Source organism: Capsicum annuum, chromosome 5 (assembly GCF_002878395.1).
Source record: "Capsicum annuum cultivar UCD-10X-F1 chromosome 5, UCD10Xv1.1, whole genome shotgun sequence".
NCBI lineage: Eukaryota > Viridiplantae > Streptophyta > Magnoliopsida > Solanales > Solanaceae > Capsicum > Capsicum annuum.
In genome coordinates this window covers 83,091,378-83,111,225 of record NC_061115.1, presented here as the reverse complement: position 1 = coordinate 83,111,225, position 19,848 = coordinate 83,091,378, and the positions used below count along the sequence as shown (strand labels likewise).

General features: G+C 35.1%; 1 protein-coding gene and 1 pseudogene across 1 annotated transcript in view; both read left to right on the top strand.

Moving 5' to 3' along the window:
* The first annotated feature begins 1,651 nt into the window (after window positions 1–1,651).
* Window positions 1,652–19,848, top strand: part of LOC107870824 (membralin-like protein At1g60995) — a 41,105-nt gene continuing 22,908 nt past the window's right edge. The window contains exons 1-6 of the mRNA XM_016717486.2: window positions 1,652–2,239; window positions 3,265–3,327; window positions 4,653–5,054; window positions 6,396–6,477; window positions 13,328–13,389; window positions 13,502–13,596. Of these exons, the coding sequence (XP_016572972.1) occupies window positions 2,087–2,239; window positions 3,265–3,327; window positions 4,653–5,054; window positions 6,396–6,477; window positions 13,328–13,389; window positions 13,502–13,596 (857 nt within the window). The 5' untranslated portion in view covers window positions 1,652–2,086. The remainder of the gene's footprint in view (window positions 2,240–3,264; window positions 3,328–4,652; window positions 5,055–6,395; window positions 6,478–13,327; window positions 13,390–13,501; window positions 13,597–19,848) is intronic.
* LOC124898899 lies at window positions 6,485–13,345 on the top strand (annotated as a pseudogene).

The following is a 19,848-nucleotide window of genomic DNA, read 5'->3' as shown; positions in this document are numbered from 1 at the left end:
CAAAAATAAAAAAAATAATCGTACTACAAATATGGTTCGAATCGATGAGTTGACAGACACAAAAGTGACGATCCATATATATATAATTATATTTACATTATTATATTAAACTGTGAAAGATCTTTGAAAATTGATTTAAACTTTTGCACTTCATTAAAAAGCTTTACAATAGACAAAATTATCTAATTTTAAATAATCAAAAGTTACACGTGCAAAGCACGTGCGGTTTAACTAGTATATTAAAAGTGTGAAGATCCTTAGAAAAATGATTTGAACTTTTTGCCCTTCATTAAAAGTCTTTGCTTTAGACAAAATCGTCTTTTCACTATTTTTTTTAGATATTTTAAAATTTAAAATAAAATAAATATATTTATGATAAATTTTTCCATATTAAAAGTTATTAAAATTAATGATAATTAATATTTGCATTTCCTTAATTGAATTATATACCTTAAATATATTAGGACTCCTATTTATTATCTAAGTCGCAACACCATACCTATTTCACGTGAACTGGAATACCTAACAACAATTTCTCTTCGCTGTATAAAAAGTTATTGTGCATAGTATTTATTTTCTGTAGCTTACTGATTTTCTTTTGTTTTCTAACGGGATTTGTTTGTGTTTTTCAATGATTTGGTTGCTACAACTTATTCATTTTTTTTTAAAAGTGTTTAAGGATATGAAGATTGCAAATACACTTCTTGATTTTTTATGCCAACTGACGTCAAGCGGCCAAGGTAAAGTTTCTTGACAAGCATCACATTGGCAAAATTTATAAGTTTATTTATTGTATTTGAGTTGTTATTTGTTAATAGTTAAACAAGTTAAGAAGTTCTAAATTATTATTGTGAATTGGGTTGACATCTTTTTTGTCGAAGAAGTAGTTGAAAAAATTAAAAGTTTATCGCTTTTCTTATTGATTATTAATTTTTTTCTTATTCAATTTATGTAAAAATTTCTAATCTTTAGAAATTTAAATAATTTTCTCTAATCTATTTCAGATATTCGTAAGATATTTTTGCGATCTACTGTTTTTGGTTTGGCTGTTAATATTTTATTTTATTGAGAATTCTTTTTTCATGTAAACAATAGAATATCAATATAATCTACTCCTAAAGAATTTTATTTACGGGGAGATTGTGAAGGCTTTGGTTTTTCACTTTTAACTTTATGCTGAACTTATTTGATCTAATGTATATTGAGGTAAATGACAAATGTCTAATTAATTAGATTCTTCTGATAATGAAGATATTAAATATTTCTATCTGATTTCAATCATATTCAATTAAATTAAAATTACACTTAAAAGAAATATTTTACAACTCAAACATGCATGTTGTCTAATGATATAGTAACTTTTTAAAAATATATATACTCACTAAGATTAGGTACAAATACAAATATATTATAGTTCTTAAGCTAATGTTTCTAGTATTTGAAACTTTGACATCATTTAAAAATGTTTATTTTCCTTCTTGACTGGATCATGCATGTTAAATAACACGTTAGTATTTTATTATTATAAATTATATTATATTATATTCTTTTTTTAATTTAACCTTTTATATTGTTAAAAGATATACGTGCAACACACATAAAACTAAACTAGTATTTAATAAAAATGTAATAAAATTTCTAATGATAATCCTTTAAAGTTAAATAATGAAAATGATTTTATAAACTTGTCACAATCAATTTTTCACTGTCGGAGTAATTTTTTCCCAAAGAAACGACCCGGCCATCGGTGGAACGCAATCCACCCGCCACCCATCTCCCCTACACATTTTCTCTCTCTCCTTTATCAACCACCATCAGCCGCCACCAATATACTCCCCTCTGTCTACTATTCTTCACCTCATCTTTCTACACCTCCACCCTGCCGGCTAAACCCAGAACTTCCATTGCAGCCTCTGTCTCCGTCGACTCCGGCAAAACCCCCAGCCGTTCGGTGTCGAAATGCAAAATTCTTTTTAAGAATCTCAAAGAATTAGGAATATAGAAAGAAGCAAAGGTTGGTTGTAGAATTTTATGTTGTTTGAAGATCGTATAGGAAACCCCGTTGTATGTATGTTTAGGTATATAGATGGATCCAGAGCAGACGTTTATACGGGTTCAAGAACGATTTGCTCAGATGCTGACGCCCAGGATCAGAGCCACTCTCGAGTATTTCTATCTCTTCATGGCCGTCACTCTCTTCTGTATTCTCGTCGTTATGCACGCCAATTACGTTCAACAGGTACCCCTTTTTTATAATAATTTTTTCTTTTATGGAGGCAGGCACCACCTATTTTACTTTCTTCTTAAAATTAAATTCGTAATTTGCTTCATTTTAAAATCAAAATTGTTGTTTCTTTTGAATTCGCCTTAATGTTGGGATAATCTTGACTGAATTTCTAGAGTTAGTCCTTCTAAGTTGTTCACTAATCAATTTTTTTCAGTCGTCATATTATCATAATGCTCTTGGTTTGGGAGGAAGATTATATTTTCTGCACAATGCTCCAAGAATGGTGCGCCTTCTTACTTGACTGGTAGCAAGGAGGTAATCTTGACATATGAGAACTTTAGAAGAAGCTTTGATAATATGGGAATTTGAGGGAAAATAAATAAGATTACATATGTAAATGTTCTGGTGAAAGAGGTGGTCCACCTCCTTCTATATTATCAAGTGGCAACTCACTTGTGTTAGGAGGATATATTCAGTGAGTGAGACAATCTACGGTTAGGCCTTTATAAGAAGGAAGAGATGGAGAATGATTACGCACATTTGCGGAATAGCCTCTAAGCCTTGTTTCTTTTTGGTGCACCAATGAGGTTTTATTTTGTGTACAAGTGTGGGTATTGTTTGTTGAGAATCATATTTCTTTTTGGTATACTACTATATGCGAGATTGTCTCATACAACAACAACATACCCAGTGTATTCCCACAAAAGTGGGGTCTGGGAGGGTGAAGTGTACGCAACCACTACCTCAGATGAAGAGATTGTTTCATAATTAATAAAATTATTTACCTTATACAAAGAAAAGGTTAGTTGAAAGCATCTGTATAGGAATTGCAGAAGAAAATATAAGGGAAAGTTGTTCTTCAGCTATCAATTTTTGATTGACTGACTCTCTTAATGGTTCTTTATGTAGGTTTCTCTTCTTTCTAAATATGGTGGGGTTGTCTGGGGAGTAGGGGTTTCCTTCCCTTTCCATGTAAATTTTATAAGCATTGACTATAATTTTTTTGTTCTCGTCCAAACTGTACTTTGTTTTTGTAGCCTGGCTGTTCAAGTGAGCTGTCTAGAGTGAACATCCCAGATGCACAGCTTATTCAAATCAAGGTGAGTGATCTCATTTGCTGTTACTGTAAAACTAGTTACTTTTTATTTTCTCAATGATAAATTTGTGTGCATTAAAGGTTTTGGGTTGCTGAAAAAAGTCTTCAGTGATTTGCGTGTGTAGATTTCGGGTTTCAAAAGTAATAGCTTTAGTAGAAAAGTTTTTTGCCCGGAATCAAGAAAAGCAGTGAACGGAGTTGTGTTGGTGGTGGGTAACAAGCTAAGTTACTCGGACTCCTCACTTTCGGTGCCGCACCCGTGTCGACACGCATGGGTGTGGGATCCGTACCCGATCTGGTCAACTAATTTTGGGTACTTTGACCAAAATCGACTGGGAAAAGTCCTGACATATGTAAGAAATTCTGTTATCAAAACAAAAGCTAAGGTGAAATTGAAGAAAATGAAATACCTTGTATATAGAAATTTCTATGTTATTGCTTTTCCTTTTTTCTCCTTTCAGGATTTTCTTCTTGAACAATATTTTCTCCTCAAGTTTTCAACATGTTTTCAACATGTTTTCAACATAATATCTCATAATTTATGTTTTATAACTCTATTTTTAGATATTTAAATTATTTTTCGTCGAATCTCCACACCCATCCCTAGATCCATATCTCCGAATCTTTAAATTGAGACTGCGAAGGATCCGACCTCTAGATCCGTACCCGTATCGGACACCCGCACCCGAGTCCGAGCAACTTAGGTAACAAGTATCGGTGGATTAGTCGAGGTGCGCTAGTTGGCCAAGGCCAAGACGCTACTGTCATCCAAAAGAATGAAACAAAGACATTAGATCTTATACAGCTGAATGATTCACATAGCATCTTATGAAGCCATGGTTTTCTGATGTTTTAGTTAGTTTTTCTTTTGCGTGTTTGCCTCATTGGAGCTGGGTCACATCATTTCTTAGCAAAAGAAATTGTGAGCTAATAAAGTTCAACAAATTGTAAGAAGAGCAAGGAGGTCTTTTTGCTTTATTTTGGAATGTAAATGTGCATATCCATTGTGTAACTGATATATAATATCTGTTGCCTTTCTCAAAAAAAAAAAAAAAAAAAAAAGTTCGACAAATTGTTTAAAAGAAGATAGAAATATGAAAAACGGTGTGGTTCAAAGCTAATAAAGATGATAAACTGAGTTGACTAATATTGAAGGATGAGTCCTCGTAGGACATTTAGCATTTTCATGAATCTATAGTATCTCTATTTAGTACATCAACTGTTCTTTTGTACCTGCTAGTTGCTATGGTTGTTTAGTAAATTTCTGATTATTTACATGTGCCAGTTAATTATATTGTAAAATTCATCTGACTCTGTTTTCTCCTACAGATTACTAGTGCTGGCTTGTGGTCGCAGAATCAAACCAACTATGATATAGTAAATGTTGCGAATGAAGAACCTATTAGTGAGAACCTGAAACATTTGAACGAAGATAGTTCAGTTACTTCTACAAACCCATGGTTGGACTGGTTAAGTGATGGAGCTAAGAGTGGTAAATCTTTATTATATTCAAACACCAAGTCCTGTGAGTCTTCATTGGGAAGTTCAATGAACAGTGAGTCAGTGGGTGATGATGTGGTCCCTAAAATCAGTAAGGAAGTTTCACGTGCACGATTTTTCATCTCGCCGAAGGAATCACTAAAAGCCGCTATAATTCGAATTGGCCAAAAATGGCATGGGCGTTTGTCTTTCATTTGGAGAGTTTCCAAGCGAGTCCTTGGAGGATTATGGGTAAGTATGGATAAGTGTAAACTAGCTCAAGAATGCTGTGCATCTTCTTTGATACTTTATTTTGGCATATCATGGGGTTCCTTTATCTGCAGAACAACAAAGCTAGCAAAGTGAATCGTATTATAAAGTATTAACACCTTGTTGTGTTTCTCATTCTACCAATTTTTATTAGTGTTTTTGATGCAAATGAAGATCCTAGGTTATACTGAGTGGTCTTACTCCTAGATTGTGATATTTCCCCATTTAACAGACTAGAAATACACTTAGGAAGACTAGCTTACTTGTGGATTTCCCATGTATTTATTGCTTCACATGCAAATTTTTGTCATTGAGCCTGGTATTTCTACCACAAGACATTCTTTACCTGGCCTGTAATGAGGAAACACTGTTGAGTTTGTACTTGGTAGAGTAGGTATAGTTGCCTCTTATGAAGGGAGTTAATTAAGAAAGTGAATCTGAACATCACATACCTGCCTATTTCTATTACCTGAATGTTTAGTGATGTTTCTCATTGCGTTATAACATTGCAGTTTATGCATCTCTGTGCTTATCTTTTGAAAGGTTCAAAGCACGTAGAGAAGAAGGTGATAGCTATTGTGTTTTTCCAAATTTATTAGAATTCTACATGGACGGTTTATTGTGTTTGTTTGTTGTACATAAGGAACCGAGGAGATCAGGTGTTGGGTGGTCCCTTCAGTCACAAAAAAATTACCTGCAACATAAGTTGATGTTGAATTTGTTATGAGATATGCATTTGAATAAAAGATTTTGAAGTTTGAATATTTTTTATAAATTCACATTATAAAGATATGATTGTTTTGTTTCATCTTTCAGTTAGGCTGCTCTCATCTGCACATTTTGGGTTCTGGATTGTGGCGGGTCATTTCAATTGCAGACTAGTGCCAATGTTTGCCCATTTTTTGTTCTTATGAAATTGTTTAGAACAGAAAACACCTAATTGTGTTTTACGGAAGTTCTGTTTGAGTTTGATGATTACTATCTGATAATAACGTCAAATGTGGGGTTCACTTTGCGATCATTTTTATGGTAGTGTCTGGGCTTGTTAATTGTGTACCTAGATTTTAAAAACCTGATATTTTTTTCAGAAGCAATGATGCATTACTTATCCTGTACACTTATATATAGGTGGCATCCAACTTGGATGCTTTCACTATCGAGTTTACTTCTACCCTTTTCTAATAATGAGTTGTTTTTTTTTAGTCAAATTTACTAAGTGAATGCATATTTTGTTTCTTTTGCTCAGTTTTTCCTTAAATTTAAGAGACAAGCGCATTCTGTTGCTGCTTTAACGTGGTTCTCATACTAAAGTTCCATGTGCAGGATATTGCTGGTATACATCTAAATATTGACATTCCTAAGTTGCTCAAGACGCTTCACTTGGACAAGCTAAACTCTTATGCTGGTATCTATCCAACTTTAAATAATTCTGTGCAGTACCTGCAACTGCATAATGAGCTAATCTTAGTAACGAACGACTTTGAGTTTCTTTTTATGTCATTTCTTCCCAATATTGAAAGGTTACTGAATAATGAATTGGTCTTTAACTGCTCCTTTTTTTTGGATGTTGTGTAGAAATTGAGAAATAATATGTCCTTACATCCCGTGAAAAGAGGTATTATACAAGTGAATCCTCAGTTAAAGAATGACAATCAATTACAATAAAGGAAATATTCTAATCCTGAATAATTACTCTTGAAGAAAGGAAAATGTCTCCAAAAATCATGCTAATTAGTTAACACAATCAACACTCCCTCTCAAGTTGTCAAGTGGGAGCAAAGATATTGCACATGCCCAATTTGCCAACCGAAGTATGAAAAGTCCTGTTGAGGCTATTTGTAAAAACATTATCTAGTTCTTTTGTCTATACATGAAGCAAACTTGGTGCCACTAGTAACTTTCTCTTTAATGAAGTGCCCTTCAATTTCTATATGTTTTGTTCGGTCTTGTTGAACATGATTCTGAGCTATACTGATTGCAGCTTTGTAGTTGCAGTACACGACATTCCTTTTTAGGACAATCTCAATTCTTCCCAGTAACTTTTGTAGCCAAAGATGCTCACTAATACCCTGGGCAATAGCTCTATGTTCTGCTTCTTTACTTGATCTTGCAACTACACTTTGTTTCTTACTTCTTCAAGTAACTAGGTTCTCTCCTAAAGATCTTCTATCATTACGGTAACCATATAAATGTATATGGAGAGAACTCCTACTTTTCTTTAGAATGAAAGAGTTGATCGCAAGTCATACAAAGATACTCTCTCTTAGCAGCCCTAGAGGTGGGGGAAGGTGTCGGAAGCTGGAATCAGTTAAAGAACCTTGTTTCTCTGTTTTCGATGAACATACATAGAGAAGGAAGGTCTTTTGGAATCTTGTTTGGTTGGGTCGTTCTCAAAATGGGTAGGTTCTCTTGAGGCAGCTGGAAATTGCTGAGGAATGGAATGTATAAGGTGACATGAAAATCTCTTAGGTGGGAGGCTCACAATTCCTTTTTCAATTTGCGAATGAGGAAGGAGATGGCAACTATGTGAGGCTGGAAACTTGGGCAGAAGGGGTCAGGTGAGTTGATCCACTATCGTTCAGTAACTCTGTAGTTATAAACATGGTGGGTTCACCGACACACTTGTGACAAACATATGGTGCTATGATCTCTTCAAGAAAATTGGTGATCAAATGGAGGCTTTATAGATGTTGTTTGTTGTATGCATGATCTAACAAGAGTGAGGATTCTAGTGAAAATGCGGTAAAGTTCCAAGTTTCAGTGATCCTAGATAGTGAAGATTTGGAGTTTCGAATTTGGATTATTCCGGAGTTCAGACCAAAGGTGAGGGTGAATGAAAGGAAAGAAGAGAAGGAAAGAAGGAGGGGAGAAGAGTGGCAGAGTAGCTGTTTAAGGTGAGGGTGAAGGGCCGACAATATGAGAAGGAAAAGTTTGATTCCTGGAGCTCAATATCGGAAAACAGGGAGTTCAAGACTCTTAAGAATCAGGAGGAGCTCAAAACTGAAATTCGATTAAGATGTATGATACCTATCTAGAAGTTTTGGCAACTCAATCATAGATGATGGACCAATAAGTTGGAACTTCCAGTTATCTTGGTAGAAATTTCTTATTTTTTTTCTGCCTCAAGTAATCATTTTTTTCCACAAGGAACCGTGATATCCTTCTATGGAATTGCGAATTTCTTTATCAACCCTTATTTTGTGGTGCACAATTTCTTGGAATGTAGGTGGTGGATATGATCAATTTACCTTTTTTGAGAAGGCAAAATAGCTCGGTGGACCCTTGTACTTGGTCTGATTTGTAAAGTGGTTACTCCCTAAGTTGCTCGAACTCTCCAAAAATGTTGCCGCATCCGTATTGGATCCTTCAAAAATACACTATTTTGAAGGATCCGACACGCACCCGTCGACATTTTTTAAAGGTCCGAGCAACTTAGGTTACTCCTACTTATGCATTTGTCATCTGGACCCTTGAACCCATTTAAAATAAATTTTTTAAACCCTTATTTGCTTATGTGGCATTAACTTGATGATTTGGCAAAACACGCGTAAAACACGCGCATTTCAACGTGTGAAATAGACCAAGGTTTTCATACTCCACCTCTTTTTCCTTGAAAACCCTTGTATCGCCTCAAAAAATCCCTCAAAGCTTCACTTTTTCCAGATCTTCAACAATGAAGAAAAGATTGAAAGAATCCAAAACAACAACAATTATCAACAACCCAATAACCCAAAGTTGCATAGGCACTTCTTTAATAAAGGATTTAGCTTCATCAAAAGCTTCAATAAGGTCAAAAGTCTTTAAACATTATCAAGAATGGCTATTAACACAAACAAAAATAGCTGATGATGATATGAATAAGTTATGGAAGGGTATCTTTTACTGTTTATGGCATTATGATAAACAATAAGCACAAAGTTTATTGATTGCTCGTATTTGTTCAATAGTGAATTTTCTTGATTTGGGTGTTGTTGTTCAGTACTTAACTGGGTTTTTGATTACCCTTCGTCGTGAATAGAATGGTATTGATCATTTAAGATTGGATAAGTTTTATTTGCTCATTAGGATGTTTCTTAGAGCTGTTTTTGTGCTATTGAGGAAGAGATATGAATGGGATTTGGATGTTGTAAGGAAGGTTAGTGGGGTTTTGGAGGATAAGGGGTTGTTTTCGGGTACGGATGGGTTGTTGGGACATGGGGTTAGTTATCATATTGGTTCTGTTTTTGTTGATGAGCTAAAAGGGTGTTTTGTTCCGGTTAGGGAGGATGTCATTGTTTGTTTGTTTATGTCTTTTTTTGAATGTAATGAGGAGGTCTAAGGATAAGGTTATGGTTGGGAAAGTGAAAAATTGTGTTTTTGAGGAGTTGTTGAAGGTGGGGAGGGGGTTGTTGGAGAGGAAGAGGAAGGGAGGTATGGAGGGGTAGGGGGATAAGAGCGAGAGCTATTGTGATGTGGCGTTAGGGGTTATTGCGTTGAAGATGGTTTTTTCAGGGAAGCTTTTTAAGGTTGGTTCATCGGTGGATTGTGGTCATTGTAATAAGAAGGTCTTTTTGAAGTTGCACGAGGAGTTCTTGAGGTTGGAGAAGAAGTTTGAAGCTTCGGGGATTGAGTTTAGTCTGCCTGAGATTAATGAGGTTGTTGATGATGCTAAAGAGGTTCCTGAATTAATACCGATTGAGAAAAATGGTTTCACACAAACACACACACACAGAAATTCAAATTTAAGAATTGTTGCAAAAATTGAACAAATTATTGAACATTATTTTTTTAATTATTAAGGGGGTGGGTAACAATTTTTTTTTTAAAATATTATATATATTTTATATATATTTTAAATATTTATTTCGTACGTGTCATTGAAAAATGACATGACATGCCACGTGTCGGCGAGTGTAATACACTCATATTAGTTGGATGAAAAAAGGTTTAAAAATGTTATGTTTTGATGGGTAAAGGATTTAAAAAATGGTTTTAAATGGTTTCAAGGGTCCATATGACAAATGTATAAGTAGGAGTATCTACTTTACAAACCAGATCAAGTACAAGGGTCCACCGAACTATTTTGCCTTTTGAGAAAAAGGTGTCTAATTTTGCCTGGGAAGTAAACTCACTTCAATATGAAGCAATTGCTCTGATACCTTATAGAATTTGTGAAAGAAGGAAGGACTTTTCTGTATTTTGGTACGTCTTTACATCTTGGGAGAAGGATTATTTAATTAAGGAAAGACAATCCATTACAATAAGTAAAATTATTCAATTCCTAACTTTATTATCTTGAAATTGATAGCTCCATCAAGGCACATTTTAGTTAGTTGTAAAAAAAAATGCTTTGTTGAATTAATATTCTTGCTATGGTTTGTTGAATTTGTTTGTTTCCAAGTGTTGAACCATTATCTTCCCACTCTGCTACCCTCCATTCTATCATTTATAGTTTTGATGAATTGTAGCTATCATTCTGGATTTCCTACCATCCAAAAGAGAGATATTTTTAAATATCTTGGATCTATGATCCATGGAACTAGTGAGATTGCCGAGGATGTCACTCACCGTATTGGTGCAGGGTGGATAAAATAGAAGCCCTCTTCCGAAGTATTGTGTGATAAGAACGTACCCGCTAAACTTAAATGAAAGTACTACAAAGTGGCGGCTAGACCAACTATGTTGTATGAAGTGGAGTGTTGGCCAGTCAAGAACTCTCACATCCAAAAAATGAAGGTGGTGGAGATGAGGATGTTACAATGGATGTGTGGGTTCAATAGGAAAGATACGATTAGATATGAAGTTATGTTATTCGATATAACGTGGGATTGGCTTCGGTGGAAGTCAAGATGTGGGAAGCAAAGTTGAGATGGTTTGGACATGTGATGAGGAGGGGCACGATGCCTCAGTGTGAAGTTGGGAGAGGTTGACTATGGATGGATTTAGGCGATGTAGAGGTAGACTAAAGAAATGTTGGTGGGAGGTAATTAGGCATGACATGGAGCAACTTCAGCTTACCGAGGACATGATCTTGGATAGGAAGGTGTGGAGGATGCAAATTAGGATAGAAGGTTAGTAGATTAGAGTGCATCACTGCTAGTAGGTATACGAGCTTTGTTTTGGTATCTGCTAGTAGCCATAAGTGCTAGGCTTGTTTTAGAGTGTTGGTGATGTTTGTTGAGGCGGATAGATCGTTTGTAGTATACTGTGTGGTAGTCTTGTTTATCTTGTTTATGTTGTTATTTTTTTTGTGTTAATACCTATTGTTTCTTGTCCCTATATTATGTCTTCTATAAATTGTTTTGTCTTGAGCCGACGGTTTATTAGAAACAACCTCTCTACCTCACATCTGAGGTAGTGGTATGGATTGTATACAGTTACCCTCCCCAGACTCCACGCTTTAAGAATATGCTTATGTTGTTATTGTTGTTGTTGTTGAAGATGCTTCTTCTGCAACTCTATAGAGGTAGACTATGTCGCAAAGACTTGGGTACAATTATTTGATGGAAAGGCACTTCATAGAGCCCTAAATTTGACAGACATGTTTAAGGTTAAAATGTTTTGATCTGGTACATTTTCTAGTACATCTTTTTTTTTTTTTAATCATTTTTAGCCTAAAACAAAATTTCATCTTCTGATTCTATACTTATCACTCCTTCCTTTCCTCTGGCTCCCGTACTAATGGTCTGTTAGTGATGTATAGAGTAAAAACATGATATGTAATAATAAAATTCAGCTTGGATCAGATAAACATACCTTTGCCAGTTCATCCAATGTCACTGTGGTGGCCAATTGGATGTTCAGGTAAAAGATGATGCAACATATAAAAGAATGGGGAGATACGCAGTATATCAAGCTCCATACAAATTCTTTTTTTTTTTCCTCAGGAAAAAAAAGAATTTGTATGGAGCTTGATATACTGGGTATCTCCCCATTTGTGGGATCACACTGTGTATCTTGTTGTGGCTTGATATACTCGTATCTCTATTTCTTTGTGCTTTGTTCACGTCGATACAATACTAAAGGGAGGAGTTCCCACTTCACCCATTATGAATATAAAGGAGTAGGAAAAGGGGGAAAAAGAACACTGGTTGGAGAAGAGTGAGAGGAATGTGCAAAAACTCGAGGAGGACATATATCGATTGGACTATGTTCACGAGCTGACCTACATTTTAAATACCATTGTCTATCAGATCTGTTGTTTAGCTACCTGTAATCTATGTTGCTCGGACTCGGCTGTTTTACCGCCGAACCCGTCTCGACACGAGCTGAGGCGGGGACGGGTGCTTCCACCGTCTCCGATTCGGTCAACCGATTTCGTAGACATTGATCGAAATAAAGAAGAAATTTAACTGGAAACATTGAATAATTAACTGGCAACTTACCTGAAAAAGTCCCGACCAACGACCACCGGAATAGAGACGGCATTATCGATGTGCCGTCGCCGGAAATCATCGTCGACATCGCCGGAAATCATCATCTACGTCGCCGAAAATCATCATCAACGTCCCCGGAAATCATCGACGCAGACGTCGTACCACCTCAGGGTACCGAAAATCATCGTCATACTCTATCATCCGCGCAGTCGTGTTTACACAGTGACGGGTTATTTTTTTCCAAGTCAAAGTGTGTTTTGAAACTTTTGTCTTTTCTTTTTACTATTTTAATTAATAATTAGTTCCTTTACTATTAATAATTAATTAATAATAATCTGTTGCCAGCACTGTCTGTCGGTGAGTGTATTTTACTTCGACAGTATTAAATTTAACTTCTTAATTATATTTATTTTTTATTTTTAGTAAATAAACGTGAGTTATAATTTTGGAAAAGTTTTTAATACAAATACTATTCCTAATTTAAAAGTAAAATCAGAAGACAAAAATAACTAAAAATAGCAAATTAACTAAAAATTTTTAGAATATCTTTATAACTTTAAATTTGTAATATTTAATTTTTTTTAGTCGAATCCCCGCACTCGTATCCACACTCGGATTCGCACCTCCGAATCTTAAAATTTATATTTTGACGAATCCGACTCTCGAATTCGCACCCGTCTCGGATACCCGCACCCAAGTTCGAGCAACTTAGCCTGTAATCATAATCCATGGCTTTGGATTCCTTCATATTTATGTATCTCTATATAAGTCAAGGCATGCTGGTATGACTACTTTTGTTGCTTGAGCTGACTGAAGCTGCAATACATTTGTTGTTGAACTGTTGTTGATGGTTTTGTTGAATTATCTTCGGATTGTTATGATCTTTATTTGACCTTGTAGTGCAGTGGCTTGAGACAAGAAGCAAGGCATTTGAACCTACTTATTTATACACCAAAGGGAAGGTACTACTGTGGCGTTTTGGTCTTTACTTTTATACTATTTTTCTTAAGGTGCTGATGAAATGCTAAAGTTTGTCTTGTTAGTAAACTTTTGAATGCTACCATTTGTTTTTAGGGTTACTTGTTACTGCCTGATGAAATTAGATTGCGCCATAACATTCACACTATAAACACAAGCATCTCTGCCCGGCATCCCTGCTTTGGTAACAGGTCAGTTCATACCCCTTCACTAAAGGTATCACTTAAATAAATAAATTTGTGTTAATAATTTCATTTCATGATGGGAACTTTGGTCCTTCCCCGCATCCTTTGTGAACGCGGGATGATTTGTGCACCAGACTGCCTTTTCGATCTAAAATTACGGTCATACGAGCAATGACTATGATTGCTGTAGCATTAATTTTTTTGAATATCTAACAATCCCTTCATTGGATTTGAAAAAGACAAGTGTACTAACAAATATTTACGAAGCTAATTTACACATTATCAACACTATTTATTAGCGGAAATAGGTTTCTCTCAGCTACCTTTTTTTTTTTCTTTAACACTTTATTAGCGTAAATAGGTTTCTCTCCACGACCTTTTTTTTCTTTCTTTGTTTCCCCTTTTAATTACTTTGATTTGCTTCACTTGAACGGAGGGTCCTTCAAAAACAACCTTTCTACCTCTAAGAGGTAGTGGTGAGGCTTGCGTACATCCTATCCTCCTCAGACCTCACTTTGTGGGATTTCACCGGGCGTGTTGTTGCTGTTATTAGCATAAATAGGCCCATGTGAGCAACGGTTCAGAAGGCAATATTTTCACCATAATAAAATCTCGTAAAATCCTTAAAATACAAGGTACAACTATAAAAAAAATGCAATCACCATAATGATTATATTAAAATCTAGGAGAAGAGTATTTTTCATACAACATCATTCAAGGCTCATATGAAGCATAAAAACCATCTCCCAATCTCAAATACAAACTAGTTAGGTCTCAAATCATCCCAAGTTCAATTCAAGTGCTAAATTTAGTACATTGCAAGATTTGGGCATGGATACCCCCAAAATAGTGAAGTCATTCACCAGAACCTAAGGGTGTGGGCTAGTGGTCAATGAAGTGGGTTGAGAACCTAAGGTCTTAGGTTCAAGTCCCAGTAGAGACAAAAAATGCTAGGTGATTCTTCCTTTATGTCCTAGCCTTGGTGGACAGTGTTACCTGATATCTGTTACTTGGTGGGAGGTGACTAGTATCTCGTGGATTTAGTTGAGGTGCGCGAAAACTGGCACGGACACCACGGTTATCCAAAAAAATATAGTCAAGTCATTCACCGAAGTTACAAAATAATAGCATCATGAACAACAATCATTCAATAGTGTACATATGTAAGTGTGTCATATGGATCAGGTATAAGTCCAAATCTCAACATAATATCAAGATATGCAAAAATGATCTTCATTGAAGCTTCCAAAAGGTCTGCTTCAAATGGACATATTCAATTTTCTTTCATAGCATCACCTACGATAGAAACAAACTATTGTTAAGCATAAAACTCAGTGACACATGAACATTGGGCTTGGGGCTATTATATTCTCCAACTTCCAACTAAACTAACAAATAGATCATAGGAAATTTAGAAATACAAATTTAGCTAATCCTTCATGTTAACAAGTTAGTTTTGTATCAGCAAGAGTACAAGAAAGAAATTCTCACTTAAAATTCATCAAATCATCATCAAGTACATAATTAGGATACGATGTCTACAACAACAACAACAAGCCCAGTATATTCCCACATAGTGGGGTCTGGGGAGGGTAGAGTGTATGCAATCCATACCACTACCTCTAAAGAGGTCGAGAGGCTATTTCCAAGGATACGATGTCTAAAGAAAATAAATATCAAACAAAGAATTGGTCTAGGATATATCATATCTCAATTGTTGAGAAAGCTTCTCAACATTAATTCAAGAAAAGTCCATCTATTAGTTAATTTTGCCCAGCATATATGTCATGCAATCACATCAAGCATAATAGAGTAACAAGAAGGGATGGAAAACCTAAATCAAATAGGGTCTAGATCCAATAATCAAGAGAACTGAGAACCATGTTGAAAGTGGCTTTTCCATTCGTACTTAAAATGGACAAAGGTCCATAGTGTGAAATGTAAAATCCATAGTCAAGATGTAGTCAAGATGGGCAAGATCCAAACAATATCAAGAGGCATGACTATATAAGTGACAATGTCATTATCACAAAGGACAAAGTCCCAACAATAATGCAAAAGCGCTCAAGCAATCTGTATATGTGGGCAAGTTACTTTGTCTTAGAGAAGTGTTCAACGTGATTCCAATTCAATCTTAATATATCATTAAGTCAACTATATTTTTGTATCCTCAATGGTATCAATGTTTTCAAGTGGCTTAAAATATTCATCCTCAATAAACATACCGAAATAAGACACTAACTAGCAACAACCCGATAAGGCAACAAATTAAAGTAAGGACAAATATTACCCAGACTCAAGCCATTCTCACAAAATGAGGTGACTATAAATTCAAGTTTATGTGCATACCTCGGAGATTTAGTGTTTCTAAAGCTCAAACAAATATCAAGGATGTAAAGATCTTCTAATTTGAGAACCGAGCAATTTTCCTCAAGTGTCTGCTTAACTTGAACAAATGTCTGTTGCACCTTAAATACTTTCTTAATCCTATAATTCAAATGTATTTAAAATAAATCTTGGTGAGTACAAGAGGGTCCAAATTGGTCAAACTCTTCATAATTTTTAAGATGAAAATCTGGACAGCATCTCTTCCCTTTATTACAGTGCAGTAAACCAAGAAATTAAACTTTTTATTCTTCATGTAACTTTTTTTTTGGTTAATTTGTTGTTGTGGATCTTCCTTTTATTTTTCTATAGCTGTTGGAATCACTTCAATCCGAGATATAAGTAAAGAGTTATATTCAAAATTAGGGGTGGAAAACGAGTGGGTCCAGTCGAATATGCATTGGTCAAAAACGGTTTAAACAAAAACAGATAAAATATCCAACTTGATCCATATTTATAATGGTTAAAAATGGGTAAACAAAAACACATGTTTATACCTATTGTTTCTTGTGCTTATATTATGTACTACTCTAGATTGTTTTTGTCTTGAGTCGAGGGTCTTTCGTAACAACCTCTATCTCACCTCAAAGGTAGTGATACGGACTGCGTGCACTTTACCTTCCTCAGACCCCCGCTTTGTGAGAATATACTGCCTATGTTGTTGTATAAAAATGGGTAAACCCAATGGATGATATGGATATCCATGGATCCCCATATTATAGTAGGGATCCTAATAGCAACAATTAATTGCCAATTTCTCTCTATCTTCTTTCTATCTTTCTAATTCCATTCAAAGATTGTGTTTCATGTCGATTATTTTAGTGGTATGATGATGAGTTTCAGAGCTAGCAAAATAATTATTTTAAGATTGTTAAAGAAGACTAATTTGAAGAAGAAATAATATTTGTGTTTTAATATTCCTTATTTTGATATGTAATGTTACAAGTATTATTTATGTGTAAGTGATGCTAAAAATAAAGGTCAAATTGAAATTGTTTTTTTTTTTTTTGATAGCTATATCCCCTATGGGTGAGTAATTTTTGGAAGAAAATAAGTCTTTAATCATGAGACGGAAAATGAACTCGAGGCTACTAGAGTTGAAAAAATACGAAGTAACTGGATATATATAGCTAGTTAAAAAAATAGCAAATTGGATATAAATAGCTAATTAAACACAATTTTTAATACTCTCCTTGCCAACACTTTATAGCAAAACTAAAATCTCTGCTTGTAGAGTTGTTTGAGAGAGTGAAATACACTCTCCTTCCCAACACTTTATAACAAAACTAGAATCACTACTAAGTGAGTTGGGGTCGTAGTTAAGAGTTGGATCTTTAGTCTGGGTTATTGTCGGGTCTCGGATTGAGGTCGGATGTCGGGTTCTAGGTCTCGAGTCGGAAGTCGAATCTCAGGTCTGGACTCGTTTCGTGTCTCGGGATTAAATAAATAAAGTTAAAATTAAAAAAAAACTAAAAAATATAAACAAATACTTATCTTCATTCCAAACACACCCTTAATAAGTGTAGTTTAGAGGTTACTACATCTTCACATATTTAAAGGAGAGTGTAATTGGTGGATACCCATGAGTTATCCATATTATAATTTTTAAATGGTTGGATACCCAACTATTTATAATGGGTTGAAACAAGCGGAGAATCATAAATTTTATCCATTTTGTCACCCTTAATTAAAATACTAACTGCTGTTTAAATGAAAAACGAGATTAAATCCCTTATTTTCACGATCTCAAATTCTCTAAAAAAACTCAAACCATTTAACCAAAATATGTTTTATAAGAATCTTACTGTAAGTTTGGGCGAGTCTCTTTCCAAATTCAAAATCTAGTATTTCAAAATATGCTTAATCCATCTTGATTCTTAAAGGCAATATTGGTCTATATGATAGTGGGAGAATAACACTTTCGTGCATTTAGGAGCCGTTTGGTAGCTGATTACATTTACGTAGGTATTAGTAATGTAGGTCTATATAATAGTGGGAGAATGACACTTTTGTGCATTTTGGAGCCGTTTGGTTTAGAGTTAAGCAAGTATTAGCCAGTAGGGATTAGTTATGAGGGACTATATGTATTATTTATGTGGGGATTTGTTATTCATGTATTACTTATTCCACCTTCTATCCTGCATAAGATAATACGTAGATTCCTTCGTAACTTATACATGTATTAGTTATGTTGGTTTCCAAATTACAAACCAAACACCGTATTAATTATATACATGAATAATTTACCTCATAAATACCTACCAAAGATAGTATTACTTATACAGGATTTAATACCTAAATTACTCACCTCCAAACCAGCTACCAAACAACTCATTAGAGCTCTCCTAATGAAGGGTTAGGAGGAGGAAGAACAAAGTGCCCTATGAGAAAAAAAGGGTTTTGCTAATAAAGGGCTTATCTTAAATGGATCGAAGGATCCAATTGGATATAACAATTTTTTTTTCATTTTTCTGCTCATTTGTTTTATCAAATAGTTAAAATTTAAATCTAAGAAAAGTAATAAAAATGATTACAATAAAACAAGATCATTTAAATGCATATAATAAATTAATGAAGTATGGCGCATTACAATCTGAATCAAGGTTGTCATATGTTGAAGTAGAACTCTCATCTTTGTTCATATCTTTCTAATTTTTTTCGGTTTGTTTCCTATTTAATGTTTCTGAGCTTGTTTTGTTTTCTCTTAGCACTGTCGTGTTGGAAAAACACGGGACAAGATCATGGACTTATAATGCAAATAATTTTGCCTTACCTTATCTCGCTCTTTTTTTTTTTTTTGGGTTTCCCACTCGGTGTCCGGTACCCACATGGGAGCCCGACTAAATCCAGATTCGTCTTGGGAATTCCCGCACTGGGGTAAAACGCCCCCTTACAAAGGAAACTCCGTAAGGAGCGTTTTACCCCCCAAATGTGGGACTTCCCGGCGCGAATCTGGATTTAGTCAGGCTTCAATCAACTTTTTGCTTGATTAGAAATCTCTCTCCTATGAGTACATCTCCAATCATTCATCAACAAATTATAACTGTAAAGATTCCTTTAATAAAAAACTTCGTTTTCTTTCTTGGGTGTGTTTGGTACGAAGGAAAGCATTTTCTGGAAAATGTTTTCCAGTTTTTTCTTGTTTGGTTGGCTTACAGGTTTTGGAAAATATTTTCCAAATCAACTTATTTTTCTTAAAACTAAGAAAAATGACTTCCCTTCAAAAAGTAACGAAAACATTTTTCAAAACTCTCTTTCAACCTCACTCTTAAATTGAAATATTCATACAACTCTCAAAATCACTCATCCCTACTCTGACCCCCAATCTCCCACCCCACCCCTACCCCCACCCCACCCCCTACCATCCCTATTAAAAAATATATTTTAATTTTTTTTACCTCACCCCTGCCCAAAACCCTACTTCCTTCCTCTTCCCAAAAACAAAAAAAATAATTTTTTTTTAAAAAATCAAACATTTTTCTTACCTCCTCTACCAACCTCCTCCTCCCCCCCCCCCCCCCCCCCCCCCCCCTTAAAAAAATTAAATTTTTTAAATTAAAAAATTCAATTTTTTTCTTACCCTACCCTTACTCTCCTACCCCGACCCTCACCCCCTACTACCTACATTCAAAAAACATATTTCAATTTTTTTTTATCCCGACTCATACTCCCCTACCCCTACCCCTGCCCCCACCCCGTACTAGCCCCCAACCTCTCGCTACCCCCTACCCCCGCAAAAAAAATTGTTTTTTAAAAAATTAAAATTATTTTCTTACCCACCCACTACCTATTTTGACAACCCTGTCACTGTCGTCGACAGTCGCTGTCGCGTGCAACCATTGTCGTTACGCCAACGGTGATGACTCAGCGAAG